General features: G+C 31.3%; 1 protein-coding gene across 4 annotated transcripts in view; it reads right to left on the reverse strand.

Moving 5' to 3' along the window:
- The window catches only part of LOC130441613 (uncharacterized), a 184,339-nt gene that overhangs the window by 154,390 nt on the left and 7,949 nt on the right, over positions 1-22,000 (reverse strand). For 2 of the 4 annotated variants that reach the window (XM_056775369.1, XM_056775368.1), the window contains exon 2: positions 736-1,203. In XM_056775369.1, the coding sequence (XP_056631347.1) occupies positions 736-1,203 (468 nt within the window). Of the gene's footprint in view, positions 1-735; positions 1,204-9,090; positions 9,213-10,926; positions 11,272-22,000 lie in introns of those variants that run through there. The other 2 variants (XM_056775371.1, XM_056775370.1) reach the window with 2 other exon arrangements.

Genomic DNA, 22,000 nt, shown 5'->3' on the forward strand with positions numbered 1-22,000 from the left:
TTTCTTACTGAATAACGAACTTCAAACGCGTAGTTTTATGATAACCACCTAAAAAACATGGTAAAACTTGTTTATAGATCAAAACGTCGGGATATTCCAATTCCAATTCCAATGAAGTGGGTTAGAAAACCCTCGAACGCCCTCTCTCTGAAATTGTGAGAAATTATAGCAAAATTCCGATTTATATTTGAACTATCCTTGTTGTTTTTCTAGATACTAACCTAACCTAACCTAAAAAGCATGGTAAAATTGTTTATAGATCAAAACGTCGAGATATTCCAACTTCAATTCCAACGAATTGGGTTAGAAAACCCTCTGACACCCTCTAAGTGAAATTGAAAATAATTGTAGCAAAATTCCGGTTTATATTTGAACCATCCACGTTGTTTTTCTAGATACTAACCTAACATAACCTAAAAACATGGTAAAACTTGTTTACAGATCAAAACATCGCGGTATTCCAATTCCAATTCCAACGAATTGGATTATAAACACCCTCGAACACCCTCTCTATGAGATTGTGAAAAATTATAACAAAATTCCGGTTTATATTTGAACCGCCCTCGTTGTTTTTCTAGATATTGCCTGGTTCATATAAGAAAGACTATCACCATATGACAAAATGGTCATGAAGTTGTGGCTTTTGCCTTCCGATTGATAATCTTTGGTGACGACTTCCAACCTCTATATTATCACGATTACGTGATGATATTGGAATATTATAGAATCACTTACCTTTGGAAAGTTCTCTTCAATTCGGTTTTCCTTCGTTTCCCGTTCACCGTCCTCCTGTTTTTGAAATTCCTTCAAAAACGGGGAGGTAACTTTAGAGCCTTCATCGATTTTGGGTCCCCTAACTTCAACGACATTAGCTACTTGAAACGAACTACTGCAATCGTTTATATTCAAACAAACTTGAACGTCTTCAAATAAATCTTCGATTTCATTAACTTGAGGTTCTTTGATTTCTATGTACCAAGAAGAGTTATTTGCACTGCAAACTGACGAAACGTCTAAACTCGCATATTTACCACTACCCAATGCGTTTTTACATTTTTTCAAGTAGTTTTTTACGCGTTTCGTTTTACTTTGCCGGATTTCCGAGGATTTTAAAGAATCTCTTTCGTCTTTTGATATATCTTCGGGGGACGGTTTCCATGACTCCTCGTCATAGGTAACGGCCTTTGTTACCGTTGGCGTTACCTGGAAATTTAAAATGAAAAGTGAATATCACCAAAAAACGATTTTCTATTCAAACAAATTCGCAGATGATAATATATCTAGTGCGGTCCATCAGATAAGGAAAAGAAGGTCATAAATAAACAAAAACTGTGATTATTTTTCAATTTATTTATTCTCATATTATTTCAAAACGTCTGATTATAAAAATATGACGCATAATTATAAGTTTCGTACTCAAACTTCAAATTCACGAGCAATTAATAATCACAAGAAATCAGATTAAGGATATGTGGTGGGAGTTTAATCTCTGTGAAGCTCATTCGTGTTCAATAACCTTAAAAAACCAAACAGTGTTGACTGAAGCACTGACATGAAGCAAGTCCATACCGCGGCTGATTCTTTTCGACAATTTTTTGACGCAACTGCCTTGGTATAATATTATTATTGAAGAAACACATATTTGGGTTACCATCACAGATTTTAGAAGACTTGCTGACCAAATTGCTAAGGAATATAGAAAGCATACGAAACTGATATTTATGAGCAAATAATTAACACTAACAGCTGAATGCCAACAAAACATTGAATGTTGATGACAACGGATTCCAAACAATGCGAAATAAGCCCCAAAAAGTTGTAGGTGGCAAAGAAAAAAGCAAGTTTAAGCATTAACCAGCTGTGGAAGATGTTATAATACAACAATGATCGTTGGTTAATTTATTCCAGCCTTGATAATATTCAAAGAGCTCCACCTGGAAGCTTGGTAACCGTGAACTTTTCTATCAATGGTTGGAACATTTTGCTTTTGTTGTCAAGCCTAGAAAAAAAAGATAAGGTCTTGCTGTTGCTCGATAAGCATACTACATACATCAAAAACCGAGAAGCCCCAACATATTGTAGCCATCACTTTTTTGGGTGCTTTGCCACTCCATGGAATTTCTTTTCACATCTTCTTGGTACTCGAGGTAAAGATCTACTCGACTCTACTGCTATGGCACTGCGTTGAGTCTTCGAATCATCCACCTTTCACAAAGTTTTGTCATATTTAAATGCTTACATATACTACTTGTTTGGGAATCATCATCATCATCTTTTAATGCTCCTAGTCCTCGGCGAAACAATTTGCTATGAACAGGTTTCGTTTTGTTTTTGAATTGCTCAATTTGTGTCATTTTTCAAGACAATTTAACTGAGTGGTTGTTTGCACAAAATTGAAACTTTGTTTGAAGCTCGTTGAGAACTACTAGGTACTTGTGTACTACAGATTTAAAAAATAGATTTATTACTTCGAAGGAATCGTTTAGTTTCGAAAGAATCTTTTGTTTCAAGTGAAATCAGACCTAAAAAGTTTGACGTTCCAACAAGAATATGAGCTTGGTTAGTATTAGTTAGAGACTATCAGAAACATATCGATCCGCGTATATCACGTATTTTAGATCGTGTATTAGATTGTAAAATATTAGGGGTAAATTTAAAACCTATGGGATTAAACTATGGACGAAATTGCTTTATTTCATAGGTCACAGATTAATAAAAAATTTTTCTACCAATTGTCACAAATATAACAAAGTTTTTGTTAAACTTGAATCGTTTAAGAAAGTTTAATAAACAAAAATAGTTTTCGTTAACGTTGTGTAGAAATAAATAGAAACGGTCGAATACAAAAAAATTATACGATAACTTGGGAGAAAAATAGAAAAAATTGGTAGGAAATTCAATAATGTAAATAACAAAAACGAATAATGTTAAACTGTAGTTTAAATTACTTCCAGACTGTTGATTATGTTTAAAACGAAATTTATCAGTTGACGCCAACTATAAAAGGAAAAAAATAACTTAAACCGACCTTTGACGTTCAAAATTCTTTTCCTTTTGGTATTCCTCTTCTGCTGGAGCTAAATTGGAAACTTGCGTATAATAAAATTACTTTCACTGACACTTAGCTAGCAAAAATTTCTTCTATTCAACAATAATCTACTGATAGATCGCTTTCAAAAACATTGTTTCTAATAATTATTACAATAATAGAGATAAAAGATAATTTCGTAATGTTATAGTCCAGAGGAATTCTTTAATAAACCAAAACCTTTTTATAACAAAATAGTAAAAAAAATTATAATAAATAATAAAATCAACTATGAAATGATATTTTATACAAAAAAATCACTTAGTTAGAATCGAATATGTGGATTCCGACAACTTAAATTCATTAACTCCGTATTCGAGAAACGTTTTGTAGTTTATCTCTTAAACAGCACGAACTTTGAGTGACGTTGATCCTATTAATGTCACTGTGTAGAAGCGTATAAAAAGATCACTTTCGTTCGTAAACGCGAAGAAATTAAATTAGGTAACAGTTGAATTTGCTTTGTTACCAGTGACGTGTCGCAGATGCCTCCAAATTTTAATAATTCAACTAGAAAAGATACAATTTGGTTACAGAAGTGTTTTGAGATATCAAATAAAAACAAATATTTGTACTCAAATAACACACGTTCAAAGTCATATCAGTATCGCCGTGTTTTAAAACTTAAATAGCAACCCTCGTATACTAAAATTGAAAGACTACAGATAGACATTGTATTTTCTAAAGTCTGTTCTTTTATTTTCTAATAACAATTTTTTTGTGTATTCGTCACATAAAGTACAGATTATAGTCTATTTCAAAATCTACACTGTACCAAAAATTATTTTTTCCCTCGGCGTGGATGCTACTTTTTCTCAGAAACGAACAATTTTTCATCAAAAATAAGTGCGGAAATTGATAAACTGACTAATTATAAGCAACTTTCTTTCTATAAAGTTTTTCTTAAAGTCAATACTTTTTGACTTAATCGCAAGTGAAATTGACAGAAAACCACGTCGTTTTCGAATATTTTTTTAGGAATTACTGGAAATGTAAAAACGGAATTAACGTTTGTTGAAAGTCAATTGATATTTTCAAAATATATTTACAATAACCAAAAAATAATACATTTTTTTAAAAAACATTTGCTTTTATTTCTTATAAAAGTTTCTAGCGAGTTTTGAAGATATTAATTTTGATTAATATTTTTTCGTTGGAAAAAATCTCACCCTCGTTTCCACTCCATTTGAAAAAAAAACAGTTATAAAAACTCAAAAACTATTAATCATACTCAAAATTCTGTACGAGTTTTTCTTTTTTTCCTTTTTGGTTCAATAAAAATTAAGTCAGATATAGACATTTAAATTTTTGTGCTTTCGCGTGAAGTACCTTAAAAAAATTCTTATTGACATGAACTCATAGCTTTTTAAAGGACTTGATGATTCAATCTAATCTACAATTAGTAATAAAAATGTGGCTATTAATATTTGAGATAAATTACTAATTTTGTATTAAATTAGGCAATTCGGAGGCTGAAATTTAATACTTGTATGGTTCCAGAAATATCTGGCCTGACCTAGAGATGGTGGTAGCTGCTTGGAAAATACCACTGTATTAGAAAGTATTGAACTTATTGAACATCCCTGGTTTTTCCCAAAATTTGCATCAGTTACTTCTAAGACGTTCATAGTAGATTTCTAAATAGTTCGTGAACATTAGGGTGCTATATCAGGACAATTCACCCTGCTACTATGAGTCTTAAGCAGTTTCTAGCTTCCAGAACGATTCTAGCATCATCATAACCACCCTATTCACTAATTGTATCATCCCCAAAATCATAATCGTCTTAAAAAAGTGCGAAAGCGAATTACTTTCAAGATTATCTTTTTTTTTAATTATGTAATTCAAATCAGGGTGATAATTTTACATAGCTTTCCAATAACTTTGATCTAGTAATTTTGCGATTAAAAATTATATTAAGTTTAAAAAATCAAAGTCCACGGCACTGATTTTAAGTATAACATAACCTCGAATCTCTCTCAACTTTTCATGAATCTGTTGTTGAAACACGATATTATGTTACAAAAAAAACGGTTAATCCTAATGATTATTAAATAAACATAATTACAACTTTATTAAAATTCAATTAATTTTTTTTCTTTACAATATGACAGCTGTTAATACATTATAACGTTGACAGATATCGATGTTTGTATATCCATTTAACGTGAAATATAATGAAGGTTTCTAATTTCGTTATAACGGTCAATCAGACGCTGCGACACGTCGCTTCTATACCAAAGCGTGACATAATTTATTAAAGAACTGAAATTTGATTTGAAAATCTGTATGGAAAATTCTGAGTATTTTATTTGGATTAGATTCAATTTCAAATTTAGTATTGCGTACTTATTTGCTTATCTCGATGTCAAAATTTGACAACGTCATATCCTTAACCTCACTTTTAATCTTAGATCACAAAACTCACTAAAGAACACGCTGTCAAGCTTGTGCAGGTTGCTGCTAAAAACTCAGGTCTGACACTGAAAAAGAAGATGAATTGTACTGAGTTTTGAAGTCAAAAATGAGAATAATCTGAGTTTTGATGTAAATGGAAACCAGTAAACAGAATGTTTGAAATAAAAACTTTATAAGCAATTTTCAGGAACATCTTATATTTATACGAAAGTTCCCACAAGCAGAAAAACTTGTTTCAAGGTATAGAATACTACGATTTTAAAAAATGTGTTTATGATTCTTTGAAAATCGAAAATATTGATTTTCTAATCTTTTTTTGCGTAGTTTTTTCAACAACAAAACAGAAACAATTAAATTTTCTGTTTTTACAGATTCTACTGAACAATCATCTAATTTCAACGTAATACAGAGTGTTCCAAACAAAAATAAAACTGCGACATTGAAAAAAATTTTCTCATACGATAAATCGTTTCTGAGTTATAGGCCTGCAAAGTTGCGAAACCAATACTTATATACGTGTGGTTAACAATCCATAACTTTTGCAGGGGCAATCTGTACAATATAAAGATAGTAAAAATAGATTTTTCATTCTATTTTTCAACAAAAAAATACTCTTTGTTCAATTTGATAAAATTCTTGTAATTTGTAAGAGTATTCCAAGATTTTGCTTTATAGTCAATCATTTCATCTACTTACTCCCGAATTTTTTGTCCGAAACACCCTGTATACTCAAGTAGAACCGTAAAAATTATATGATATAGAACATTATAACTTCACAAGTACGGTAATTAAATGTGAATATAAATTCCATATACCATTTATGGTTAGATAATAGACAGGCGTTGCTGCATGGTAAATTCACTTACATACTTATAATTTGTTAATAGAAAAAAAAAATAAGAAGATATTTTTGTCTAATTATATACGGTGAATCTAATAAAAATTGAGTATTAGACATTTATATATAACTTAATAGGAATTTTCGAATTTGCGTGAATAACTTTCTTTTGAGTTTTTGAACACTTAAATCGGTATAGTTGGAGAGGAGCTAGGCGCGGACATTCAATGTGGAGTTATGGATTTTTGTAGGTTTTTGGCAATTTTTCTACATTCAAAGATCTATATCTCAGGTTCTAATATAGCTACAGAGTTCGTTTTGATTTAAGAATATTCGCTGAAACACTTTCTTTCTTTTGAGTTTTTGAACACTTAAATCGGTTTAGTTGGAGAGGAGCTAGGCGCGGACATTCAATGTGGAGTTATGGATTTTTGTAGGTTTTTGGCAATTTTTCTACATTCAGAGATCTATATCTCAGATTCTAATATAGCTACAGAGTTCGTTTTGATTTAAGAACACTCGCTGAAACACTTTCTTTCTTTTGAGTTTTTGAACACTTAAATCGGTTTAGTTGGAGAGGAGCTAGGCGCGGACATTCAATGTGGAGTTATGGATTTTTGTAGGTTTTTGGCAATTTTCTACATTCAAAGATCTATATCTCAGGTTCTAATATAGCTACAGAGTTCGTTTTGATTTAAGAACACTCGCTGTAACACTTTCTTTCTTTTGAGTTTTTGAACACTTAAATCGGTTTAGTTGGAGAGGAGCTAGGCGCGGACATTCAATGTGGAGTTATGGATTTTTGTAGGTTTTTGGCAATTTTTCTACATTCAGAGATCTATATCTCAGGTTCTAATATAGCTACAGAGTTCGTTTTGATTTAAGAACACTCGCTGAAACACTTTCTTTCTTTTGAGTTTTTGAACACTTAAATCGGTTTAGTTGGAGAGGAGCTAGGCGCGGACATTCAATGTGGAGTTATGGATTTTTGTAGGTTTTTGGCAATTTTCTACATTCAAAGATCTATATCTCAGGTTCTAATATAGCTACAGAGTTCGTTTTGATTTAAGAATATTCGCTGAAACACTTTCTTTCTTTTGAGTTTTTGAACACTTAAATCGGTTTAGTTGGAGAGGAGCTAGGCGCGGACATTCAATGTGGAGTTATGGATTTTTGTAGGTTTTTGACAATTTTTCTACATTCAAAGATCTATATCTCAGGTTCTAATATAGCTACAGAGTTCGTTTTGGTTTAAGAACACTCGCTGAAACACCTTCTTTCTTTTGAGTTTTTGAACACTTAAATCGGTTTAGTTGGAGAGGAGCTAGGCGCGGACATTCAATGTGGAGTTATGGATTTTTGTAGGTTTTTGGCAATTTTCTACATTCAAAGATCTATATCTCAGGTTCTAATATAGCTACAGAGTTCGTTTTGATTTAAGAACACTCGCTGTAACACTTTCTTTCTTTTGAGTTTTTGAACACTTAAATCGGTTTAGTTGGAGAGGAGCTAGGCGCGGACATTCAATGTGGAGTTATAGATTTTTGTAGGTTTTTGGCAATTTTTCTACATTCAGAGATCTATATCTCAGATTCTAATATAGCTACAGAGTTCGTTTTGATTTAAGAACACTCGCTGAAACACTTTCTTTCTTTTGAGTTTTTGAACACTTAAATCGGTTTAGTTCGAGAGGAGCTAGGCGCGGACATTCAATGTGGAGTTATGGATTTTTGTAGGTTTTTGGCAATTTTCTACATTCAAAGATCTATATCTCAGGTTCCAATATAGCTACAGAGTTCGTTCTTTTCTATTATAATGATTTCTGATACTTATTTAATGGATTCGATGCGAGCGAAGCCGCGGGTAAAAGCTAGTATATAATAAATTCAGCACGTGGTGAAAAAACTTTACCAGAATCATGTTAAATAGTATTTTCAAGAAATTTGTCAACACTGTTTATATAGTATTTTTACACCGCAGTATCCCTAAGTTATCTAATAAGGGGAGTAAGTGAATGAAAATTCATTCGCGTCATTACGTGTGCACAAAGAAAATGATTGATTATACGCATTTTCTTTTATGCATTTCGATATATCATCGACGATTTCGTACAAAGAAAAACATTGTCTGATTAGAAAATTCGAAGTAGATCTAGGGAAAATTTGAAAATCGAACTTTTTTTATTGGGAGTTGAGAAAGAACAATCAAAACAAAACAAAAATGAAAAGACAGAACCGGCTCCAAATAAGGCAATTGCAGAAACTTGGTATTTAATTTTCTGTTCCATCCAATGCACATAGAAAAATGTTTGTTTCCAGGAAAACATTGGAATACTGCACTTTGAAAAAATGCAATCATATATTCAGTCCTTTTGACGATATCTCTGGATTTATTTTTGACATAAATCCTGATTGTTAGGGGTGAATCAACTCTAATAATTCACATGGAATTTAGAGTTTATACTCAATCATAACATGCAAATAAATCGATAATTTGATGTTTATTTCAGAAGAAATTTTATCATTTCTCTTTTATTTCAGTAGGAAAAATTAATTTTAGTTTTCTGTTTATTTTATCTCAAGTAAAACCTCACATCTGGGGATATATCGGATTACATGCAACAACATGTTAAATATGTTTTAGGGAAGTTTGATTGATACAAAAATAAATATGTCGTATTTTTTTTTTAGTTATATTACATTCTAGAATATTCACGGGGTGATCAATTTAGGAATTATTGACTTACCTTACGAGTTCTTTTAATCATTTTGGTACTGCTTCAAGTATGTAGTTGAGAAACATTGATAAAATGGTATAAGAGATATCTGCTTTCATTTTGATTTCTTTCAAGTTATGTCTGCATCAAAACTATGACAAATATATGAAAATTAGTTAATATAAAATTGAAATTATAATAGTGAAAGTTTCAAACACGAATCCAAAATTTATCTATGGAAGTTTAATTCTATTAAAAACCCAGCGTCGTCCTCCGAACAAAAACTTTTTATTTTATAACTTATTAACGTTAGAAACGCGAAATATTGATTGAGAAAAGAATTTTTAGTATGTTGAAACCAATAAAAAATTGAATCATGGGCACTCAAAACTAAAACTACAAGCTGTTTGGTTTGGTACAACGATCTGAAAAGCTATGGTTTATTCTTCAAGTGTAGGTAGCAATTTGCTCAATTATAAATAATAAAACTAACGATTTTTGTGAGATAAATAACATCAACGATGAATTTAAATATTGTTAAATTATATGCAGATCTAATTATGTAAAAGAAACCGGTCTAACTGAAAAAAATATAGAACTTGAGTTTCCTTTGGAAATAGCACTGGTAGAAAGAATTTATTGGAAAGGGAAATTAAGAATAAATGTAAAATTAATCTATTCAGATATCTCACAGAAGTTTAGCAAATTATGAAGAATTTATGGATGGGTTTGAAAGCTTCAACTGAGAAAGTTCGTCTATTAATAATTGGTGATGATAAACATGATGTATTTTTTTAATTTATATAACAACTGATAGTTGATTTTTGTTGTTTTAGTATCAATAATGTTCTCTTCTTCAATCTTTGATGATGTGCACCAAAAAGTTTGTACTGAAAAAGTTGTAGCCGCTGCATTGAAGAACATCCAATGCATCAGTTTGCTGCAATTGGGATTGTGCCCTTCCAAATATTAAAGAGCCATCTTGACTTACAAACTTTCAAAATCTAGCTTGTACAGTAATTCAAAATCCAATCCACTAAATGGGTCGACGAAAATCTCCATCAAAGATTTTGACAACAGTTCGAAGAAAACACAAAATTTATTTACTCGAAGAAATTCGATTATTTTCTTTGAGGTTATGTCAAGTAACTATTTTATCTAGATGAATCGAATGTTCAAATGAATATTCTAGATATAAATAAGAAGGTTAAACTAAAATAATGTTTAACTATAAGTGATGATGAATCTTTTTATTGTTATTGCTTTCAGAGAAGTAAAATTTGTTCTACGAATGGACTATAATTCGATTGAGTCGAGTGTAGTAGAGGTCAATACTACGCATAAAAAAATAATTAATACAAAATATACACTAAGAAAAAGTATGTAGTGATGAAAAACTATTAGAATTCGAAGTAAAGTTTTCTATAATGAAGAATATATACGATGCTTGTTACAAAAATATTTGATGGGAAAACTGAAACGAAATTGAATAGAATAAGGAATATTTCATGTAAAAATAGTCATATAGAATCGAAAATAAGCGGGTATATAATGAATATATTCTTGAAACTATACGTTGTTGAACAAAAACGAGTGAAATCCGTGGTATTGAATGACCTACCTGCAAATAACCCGGTCAAACAACGCTGTTGGATCGATAATTTAACAATAGTACAGTATAACACGCAAACTAGAAAAAAATTTTGATACAACAAACACGAATACGATTTTATTTCTATTAACGAATCGAGTAGATCCATTAGAAATTAATTTATGGTATCATAAAATGAAAAAAAAACTGAAAAACAGATAAATTATTTATTGTAGAAATGATTAAGAGCTTCAAATTCTTTAAATCGTTCTAACCTGGAATTGTATACGACGAATTTGTGATAGCTACTCGATAACCCCAAATTATCCCAAAGAAAGATGTATAAGCGATTATTTCAACTGAAGAAATTGATTCAACTTCCCTTAGTAACCCTACTCGAAATGCAACTTCTTTTTCACTAACTTATTGATGTAAAATTACGAAAATTATTAGAAAAACTTCTCACATTGTCTAAATGAAAACAAATATCTCTCCGCACGTCATTAGTAATTTAATCACACGCGCGTAAGGTCCAATTGTATATAGGAAATGTCAAAATCGGGTGGGAAATTCACACTAACATTTTACACGCACTGCGTAGACCGAAAGACGTCGCGAATAAACATCGTATCGACGTTAAGCGTCGGATCGCGCCGGCGTCGGTATCCGGGCAACCGAGTGAATGAAATTTTGTTTACGCTCGAAATACACTGTCGTTTGGTGACTGCTTGAATAAAAATATTTGAGGGAATCTTCAAACTGCAGGGAATTCTTTAAAAGATTAAAAATTCATCTTTGAATCAGTTTGTCTAATTCCAAAACACGGTTCTCCAGGAACACGGAGCACGACCTCTATCTATCAACTCCACGGCTCAATATTTTACAATGCGAAAAAAATGCACAATCATTTGCCAGCTGGAATCAAATTGATATCATCTTTTACCGCATTCCGTAATAATTTGAGGGCACATTTACTGGAAAGTGCCTTTGTAAATTCAGTATGTCTCGAAGCTCTTTAGAATGTCTTGAAGCAGATAGATGTCTCTGTAAACGTCTCCCCATCTCATGCCCAACATGGTCAATGGGATTTAAAAGTTCACGATGCTCAAGGGAAAGCAGCGGTCCAGTAGATCTTCTCGGGAAGATAATCCAGCAATTGCAGTACTGTCCTAACTATCCAGACTTTTTGCATATGATCTCAAACAGAAGCTGCCATGACCGTTCGGTTTTTCAAAGCACCAGAAACGAGAAAGCGGTCTCTCTAGCTGTATAGGAATATGATGAGAACAACGAATTGATTTATAAAGATATAAAGGCACTAGATTTAATAAAGATAAACTCTAGTTAATATTGGTTAGTCATGGATCGATGGTAGAGGATCATGAGATCACGATCATCCATGACACTGTTAAATCATCTCATTTTTGACCTTCTTCTTCTTTTCCTCGTATTGTCTTCCATGTCCAAACCATTCGAGTCTTGGTTTTCCTTTCTCAAGCCTCCCAAAATGCTTAAAAATTAATTAATTAACTCACATATCATAAGATGAATCAAAAATACAAAGTAATTAACATTTTTTTCTAAAATTTTTGTTTACTTGAACAAATATTCAAAACAGAGAATTCTGGCAGGAAATTATTTCGAAATTTGCTTGATTTTTTTAGAAATTTCGCTATTCCCGATGAGAATGTTCTGACTTGGAATTTTTCGCCGAATCATTCATCACAATTTCAATCAAAAATACAAAAAAAAATGTCCGCTTGTTCATATTTTATAACACGTACGTTATTTAAAGAAGCGAATGAAATTCTTGAGAATGCTAACGATGACAGGATCTTAATGTAACGGTTCACGATTGATTTTTTTTTCGACTTTCAATTATAATCGTTAGACATATACAATGAAAGTGAAATGCTTGTCTGGTCGCTGAATTGTGTAACAATTGACGAAAGATGCATGGAACTGATCAGAACTGACATACAAATCGATGTCACTAACTGTTGTTCGTTGTTAGTATTTTTTTGGAGATAATTTTTTAATACACAGCCGATATTAGATGAAACTTCATTCATTTCATCCAAATTTTGGTTTTGAAAAAATACTATTATTTTTAATTTGGAACTAAATACTATCTATTCCGTCAAACATCAATTTTTATATACTAGCGTATGGCAATCCTCCAAATCTAGTAAAATCTAGTGAAATTTCTTTAAAATTTATTATATATCGATCACAATCACATTTATGTTAGAAAAAATTACATTTGGCAACCCTGTAGCCGGTCTTCCATTTCATTAAACACGGGATAAATATTACGTTACGCCGAAATCTTAACGAGCTTACGTTTTTTATATAAATTTATTATTTCATCATTTTTCTTAGAAAACTGGATAAAAATAACAGTTGGCATCACTGCAATCTTCAAAAATGTTTTCAATTCTGCTGGATAAAAACTAAGTTAGGCAACCGCGCAATATTAGTAAGCATGAGCTAATAATTTTCATGATTTTTGTAAAGAAATAAATACGTTTGACAAAACTGCATCTAAAAAACGTTATCCAAATCTTATATTTCCTCAAAGATATATTTGGCATCACTGAAATCTAAAAAATGTGTCCAGTTCTGCTGGATAAAAACTAATTTAGGCAACCCCGCAATATTAGTGAACATAAATTAATAATTTTCATCATTTCTGAAAGGAAATAAATACGTTTGAGAAAACTGCATCTAAAAAATATTATCCAGGTCCTGATCCCAACTTTGTTCAGTTCAACATTCAATTAACAAAAGACAAATTTATAGTCGAAGAGCTGGTAGAAAAATTTGAGTAGATTCTAGAACCAGCATGAAACTATGTGTAAGTTTTCTGTAATAACGTTCAAACACAAAATCGAAGACCTGCTAGTGGTGGAGCAAGCTACAAGACGTAAAAAAGCTAAGATGCATCAATAACATTTGAAAAGTGAAAAAAAATCTCTTCTTTCAGTCCTCAAATTATTTATAAAATTCTGAACCCGTTCGTAATCAATACTGAATTGATTATGAATTGATTCGGAATATATATTAGTCGTAACTTTTTTAATAAAATTTCCTTTATTTTCGTATTTTCATCACATAATCAATTGTTTTTTGATCAAATTACATTTTTCCGTCACGCTTCTTCTTCTGTCTTATAATAGACTCGAATTTCAACAATAACTTCATCGATTTATTCATATTTCTTCACTTTTCAAAAATAAAAAAATTTCCACGTAAGTTTACTTAATATATATTCTTTTAGACACCGTCTCTGTAGCTAGTTGTACCCATGAATATTTCATACTAGGTAGTTAATTGTCAGTTAAGATCTGAAGATATATATCTGATGCATTATTTATATTTATACGCCTTTTGAATAATATTACAAACATATAAAAGATACTGACGATCAGCTTCTTGATCCATTGTTAATTTGAACGCAAATAGAACAAAGCAATCGAAAAACTAACCATTTCATTCCGGATAAACTCCTGGACAAAATTACCCAACCATTAAATCAAACTATTGACTTGAAATTGAAACTTCGTCACTTGTTAGTTTAGTTGTAGTCACGCTCATTAAAAACGTGATTCACGAAGATTCGTGACTATTTCAAAATCGTCAAATGGAATGAAGACTTGCAGAATATGTTATCACTCTTAAATTTGGCAGTTTGGATTCGATGACTTTAGAACCTCTTCCTACAGATGTTCTATAAGGAACAATTTGTTGTGGATGGAAACGATCTTGGTTCTATATGAATATAAGCACCAAAAGGTATTACATGATCGATAGTAACATTCGTAGATCTCGTACTTATAAGAACTTAGTACCTCCGGTGGTTAAACCATATTCTTCACCAAAAAATTTTATACTAACCAACCAAAGATGCTTTAAGCTCACCTCCATTAAACACGCTCATAACTAAAGAGACCAAATATTAGAATTGTTAATTTTTGATCTAAATTATTAAACCTTTGCATGCTTTTAATCCATTTGTCGAAGCATTTTTTTCCATTTCGATGGAGGTATCTCCAAAACATTTGATTTGAACACATCAATCGCTTTTTTAGGTGTAGAATAACGTTGATCTCGAAATTTACTTTCGATCTACGGGAATATGAAGAAATCCCGCCAATTCGATGTTCTGACTGTTCAAAAACATGTTTGAATTGATGTGTGGGAGCTTGCATTGTCGTGGTGGAGAATGATTCGTCTTCTGCGATTGGTTTCACTGATTTTTTCAAACGAAAGCAGGTGTACCATTCAGAATTGACCTTTATACGTTGTTACGTTGAAACGATGGCGAAATCTCCAGTAATTTCGTAAAAACAGGTTGGATTTGGTCTTTTGAAGCACAGCACCAATCGCCCCGAACTTCTTTTTTAATTTTTAAGCACAACAGCACATTTTGGGCGACCTTGGACACGAAATTCATTCAGTACGACGACGATTGAATACGGAAAACCAACTAGAGGGTGATTCATCAAAATGTCAATTTTTATGATGGCGATGTCAGATTATATTTTGGGTGAGTTTCGAGACTGGTATCTCCCCTTCTATTCCATGCTTCTGTTGATGTTTCTTTTTTATTTAAATTCCTTTTCCAACATATTCGAATGCAGTTTATTTGAATGACATTATATTATATAATAAAAGAAAATCACAAAGACCTTTACTAAATTAAATTAACAGGTGAAAGCTACTCACCGTTCTTCGTTCGAAACAAAAATATCAAAATGATAATTTGGTTTACCAAAGAAGGTCATCTAGTGTCTATATACTATAAAATAAATTGCAATCTAACGAAGATGCACCTCAGAGGCATTGTTAAGCATTTTTTGAAAGTGATAGAGAACAAAACAAGGTAGCAATTATTGATAATTTATTGAAGACCAAAATTGGAAGTCATTCTACACATTCCAACGGTTCTGTCTTATAAAAATTTTTACTACGTACGTTGTGTGTAATTAAAATTTGAAAATGCGTTGTTTTGTGACTTTCGTTGAACTTACAATTCTATGAATATACATATTCAACTATTTCAAGGTCCATTTTCTCTCTATTTATTTCGAAATGATATCATCTGACATTATTCATGAATTATTTTATTGTTACCATTATTTGATGAAAATTTTGCAACATACTGGGCGTTACAGAATAAATCGGCGCACCTTATTATTACAAATAAATACCCTTTGACATGACACCGCTAAAACAGATTATAAATACTATGATGTATTATTATGTGGTATTTTCTACGAGATACCATTCGCCAAGTATTATATCATTTAATATACTGATAATTCATTTCTTGGAAACACATTCTAATACAGAGATAAACCGAGAAATTTATTCAAAAAATGGATTCGAAAAAAGGGTAAATGAAAAGTTTCGAATTATTCTGCAATTGCAGTTTGAAGGTCTGGAAGGGTAAGTGGTTCTAATACAATCCTTGAAAAACCCCAATCACAAGATGTCAGGTCACCTAATCGTGCGGGCCACTCAACCAATCCTCGTCTGCCTATTTGCCATTTGCCCACGTAAATCTTCGAGCATTCTGGCAGCTTAAGCCCGCCACATGACCCCCAAAAAAGTATGGACCCACGAGATATCCCGGATGGAAACCCACAAATACATCCCAGGCAGATTTAATTCTTCTCCAATGAAGACTCGATTGTGTATGTGTTTCAGCATTCGTCGTAAAGATATTTGGAGTTTTCTTTATGACCGCACTGATCGCCTGGGCGGCGCGTCTGCAACAGAGCCCCTTTTTAAGAATCTCCGATGCGTATTTTATACTGTTGAACGATTTGGTAGCCGCAAGTTTGGAAATTGTTGATGTATTACGAACATGCTTCGTTTTAATCTCTTTCCACGGGGTTTCAAAAACTTTGTAGAAATCTATATAAGCGATATCAAACTAACTAATGTTATATGAACTATATTCTAACAAACTAAAAATGAAAAGTGACTATAAAAAAACAATTCAAAGTATTGTAAAATTATAAAATTTGTCCATTATATGCAGAAAAAAACGTCGTCGTGGTTAATTTAGGTTAGGTTTCAAATTTTACTCACTAAAAGCAGTAAAAGGAATATAAAATCATGTATAGACGTACAAGAACATTTTGTCGTTAATCCTTCTACATTTTTCGATGAAAAAAGAACTCGGTGAACATCTAATACTTTGTTTAAACAGAACGATTTTCTGTATACGTAATTTTTTCTCTGAACTTTCATACTAAAGATATTTATTAGCAGAAACTCGCGGAAAACAATTTTTTACTTTACTTAACACATTCCATGTACTTGAACCTCATTATTTTTATATTTATTCTTTCACATTTCTTAGAAATATGCTAGAAAACTCTAAAGTCTAATGTAAACAATGAATATAATTGATTTTAACTATTACTACTGCCACCTAGTGTATAATGGAATAAGTGGCCGCTACTGTTTCACTAGACATCTACAATAAACATTTGATGTAGGAAACTTTTCTTACATTCACCAATTGGATGTAATTAGAATTTAGACAATATAGGTGGCGTGTGTTATTAAATTAATTATAACTATAATAAATTTAGTAATATTAGAAATTAAATGAAAAATGAGTTACACTGTATTAAAAAATTAATTTTACATTATGAAATTTTAAAACAAAAACCGGTATAATAGAATCATAGTGTTTATTTTAATATATTTATTGCGTAATTTCAACGATAAAGTACCTCTTTCATATAACTGAATTTTTATTGTTGTGTAATCGTCCTTGAAACAAGTACTGTTAGATAAATATATGTATATGAATTTCATTGAATACAACAAGTACAAATTTAGTATTAAAAATAATTGTTAGTCAAATTGTGTAGGCTTTGATTTATATATGAATCATCGAATATAAAAAATATTTGTAGGAAGATAATATAATATATAGAGACTTATAATCACCCATTTTGTTATTATTATTAAATATATTCAATTTACAACTTGAGACATCTGTTGACTAATTTTATAAACAAGTTATTAATGAATAAAATTTCATTATTAAAGTATTTTGTATTACCACATTCTAGGATCATTTTTAGGGCTACCCACACAGTGGCGGTACTTTGTTTAAACAAATAAAGGAGTGCCTAGCCTCTTAAACAGTTTCGTGCTTTTTATTTAGGAATAATGTCAATTTTATTAAGGTGCGCACATCATTACTTAAATACCATGAAGGACGAAAGGATATTACTAATTATTGCGTTAAATTGTTTGATTTTTTCGTTAACGATTTTAAAGAGGTTAGATAAAAATGGGTTAGAAAATTTGGTCACTAAGTCATAACGAATTTGGAAATGGTAAAGTCTTAATCAATTCGTTGTACCGGGTGTTAATCGGTACTACAAGAATTTGCCCACCCTATAAAACAGTTTAAGATTTAATTTTTGTAATAATTTTGATAAATAATCGTCGTTTGGTTCTATTCGTTTCTTAGATTATTCCAAAATTATCAACGAGCCTAACTCGGGTTTTACAGAAAGATGATACATCCACATCGTTATCATTTAACTTGGCAACAAGGCTTCTTCTTCTTTTAGATGACTTAGACTTTGTAGTAATTTCTTGTTTCGATCAATAATAAATGAAACAGTTTTTTATGCTCCTAATTCCACTTCTAATTCACACTTTGAACCTGATTCTTTTATGTCGAAATCTAGCGTCATTAAACTAATTTAATAATAAAAACAATATTTCTTATTAAACATATGTTTGTCAATACAATATACAATTGTATAAAAAAATGTGATAATATTTGAAATACAATAAACGCTTTCATATAAATTAGACGTAAGTTCCTATCAATTAGAAAAATAAAAAGCGAAGTTTCTAGAATATATCAAGGCTAACATGTTTATATTGTTCACTGTTGCATTTATTAATTAATTGGATATAATTCTACCTACTTTCCTGAGTTTTTTTTAATAAAATTATAAAGTAATGAGTGCGTGCAATACTCATTAATAATATAAACAAATAAGTTTTTTTAAATAAATTACGAAACAACTAAAAAGAAAAGGGTGAAAACCTGGACTATTTTTGAATTAAACCACGTCGAAAATACAAAAAATAACGAATATTCTTTATTATTCTTGAAACCTAATAATTGGTTGGGAATCTGAAAAGACCAAAGTTTTATCTCTGACCATCGAGCAATTATTTCAAACCTGGGAAAAGAAAACGACAAATAGGACGCATGAGGTACCGATTCAAACTTTTCATAGTTTCTCCTCTTTCAAGAACCCAACGTCATGACCTTGCATGCAGATGGAACGGTTTTTGCCTTCTTTGGAACCGGTTCTCCCTTTTCAGTCAATTCTTTTAATTATTTTTTGTTTCGAGTGTGAAATAAAGAGTTTATTATTTGAAAAATTGCCAAACACTCGATGAAAACATCTTCACTACACTGTTTTTGTTCCATTGTAAGCAAACGCGGCACCCATCTTGCACACAACTTTCTCATATCCAAATTTTCAATTAATATTTTCAGTCGATGATCATCCAGTACTGCTTTGTGAATTTTTTTCAATATTTCTGTAGTCCACATGTCATAAGGCCTCATTTAAACTCTAATTCAGCTTCTATATTTGCAAATTCACTGAAAACGTTCACTATTGATGGCTGTCAAACAAATACTAAACAACATGGCGTCTTCAAACATATGTGTGGCATTTTTCAAGCAACTACCGCCATCTCTAAGTCTGTCTAGGTACCTGGTATTATTACCATTGTTATTATTGATGTTACAACATATATAACTAAAATAAATCTTCGTTTTAACCACTTATCAAATTACTCAACTTTTTTTTCTGTTTTTAAATATTTTGTAACTTAATATTCAACGTAATCTTAACTGGGATTGAGGTTTTCACTTTCTATAGTGTCGTTTATACAATAAGAAACAAAACAAACGTCCGCTATTATAATTTTGTGTGAATAAAACGTCTATTAATAATTTTTAAAGCGGAAAATTGTTTCTTATTACAACACTTTCATTATTGTTCCTTTCCCACATTGAGAAATAGTTAGGTTTTAAGATGATATTTATTTGCTATTATGATTCAGAAAGAATGTCATTCTGTTATAAATGAATTCTTTTGTGTAAATAACAACACTAGGCGATGACAAGAAGGCTTATTAATGTAATTTATTTGTGTATTATTCGGGAAAGTTGAAATTTCATGAACTATCATAACGTATAGTCGAATCAAATTCGACAGATGGCGTTTGACCATAGAAAAAATCACTAATCACTACAGATCTGGATAATCTATCATGGAACTTCCCAAATATTATTTGAGAAGAAGAAAATGAGGTCTTGAACCTCACAGGAATCAGCTACTGGTAATTCTCCACTCCACTGGTCATTGACAGGCAGATTTTCAAGCAAAACTGTCATGTCAATAGTCAAATTGCTGAGCTAAAGGGCTCTATTTCACTTGGGACGAGAGGCTAGTAAAGAAATCTTGATTTATATTGGAAACTCGAATTGAAATATCTGCAACATTCCAACGACAAAGCTGACTGTCTAATAAACGTTGTTATGATCGTGTACTTTCTAGTTCTGTGGTTTTTTCAAGGAACTACCGCCATCTCTAGATCAGATCAAGTACTTTTGGGGCCATCCACGTATATTTTATTTAATTTTTAAACCAATAATATCTAAGGTTTCTCATTTTTACTTAGTTATATCTACCAAAGAATTGCATATATTTCCACTTTCTGTACCATCTTTTACCATTCTATCTTACATCTCAATTTTTTCTACCAATTCGTAGCTTTCAGTACCTTCAAGTTTCCATACCAGGGGTTTCAAAATAAAGCTCAACTTCATGTTTCTTATTGCAGCTGAACTGGAAATCTTCAATGGTTATAACCAAAGCACTTAGTTCCAGCAGTAACTAACAGATATCTGACACGAGTTTGTCAAATTTTTTATGGCAAATTGATCTTCAGAAGATGTGACATAAGTTAGCGTCCACGCAGTCTCGATTTGACATCTATGAAGTTTATCCTGTGAGGTTATGTCACGTATTAAATCTGTATTGTAGAAACTATCTTACTAACCTTGTATATTATCTCATTTCGGAATCATTAATGTCGAAATAGGATATTAAGAAATTAATGACACACTAATTTAGATTCGGTCATAAGCCCACCTCAACGTATCCATTAGTCTGTTTTTGTTTACGATTTAGGAGTGCCGAAAGTAAACTATTCACATAGATATAAAATAAGCGGAGGAAGATTTTGTATTGTGAATAGGGGCGATGAAGTTTGTAATCAAAAATTAATCGATTTATATATACTGTGCTTTTCAGATAAAAGTATCCACCTTCAATAACTTTTGTAATACTGGTATTTAGAAAAAATCCAAAAACACGTCAATTTATGTTGGAAGGGGCAAGCATTATGGCTTATTTAAACTTACTGGAAAAGCCACCCCCTCACCCCTAGCAGCATCCCCTTTATTTTTTTAAATTACTTGTCATATTTTTTATGTAAAATTTGGATACTCCTCTTTGAGCTGATTTCAAAAATGTATAATACTTGTAGGTTAAAGTGGTTAGTTTATGAGATAAACAATTTTTCTTTTAAGAGCACAAATTTTACTTATTATTTACTTTCACCTTATTTGCCTGTACTAAAATGGGTTGTACAACAGTTCAAACTCTTTAATCTTTTTAACTGTGCTATTTATTCTACTTAAAAAATCCAAACAACAAAAAACTCTACTTTTTATTAAAGTTTGACATTGTCAACTAGAATTTGTAGTCACTATTGATAGTGTAATTTGATACATTATTTATTTTTTTTTCTCTGAAATGGTTTACTCTTTGCAAGAAAGAATTGAAATTGTAGGTTTATACTACCAAAATAATAATTGTGCAAAAGCTGCTGCTAGAATATTTAACGAATTACATGACGGAAGACATGCAACTCATAAGTATGTAATTCAACTGATGGAGAAATTTACCACAACAGGGTCTGTTTGCAATAAAGTGCATAAGCGAGAGGGACTCGTAAATAACGAAGCAATCCAAGTGGCAATTTTAGGGCAAGTCAGCTTAGAGGCTCAACAATCCCAATCGTTGTCAACAATAAGTAGAGCGATCGGTGTTTCATCTTCTACAGTTTTCCGAGTTCTACATAAATTCAAGTACCACCCATACAAAGTTAAGTTGGTGCACGAGTTGAATGAAGATGATTTTGATCGTCGTCTAGAGTTTTGCGAATCAATGACGCAAATTATCAATAACAATCTACAATTGTTAAACAATA

Source organism: Diorhabda sublineata, chromosome 3, assembly GCF_026230105.1.
Source record: "Diorhabda sublineata isolate icDioSubl1.1 chromosome 3, icDioSubl1.1, whole genome shotgun sequence".
Classification (NCBI taxonomy): domain Eukaryota; kingdom Metazoa; phylum Arthropoda; class Insecta; order Coleoptera; family Chrysomelidae; genus Diorhabda; species Diorhabda sublineata.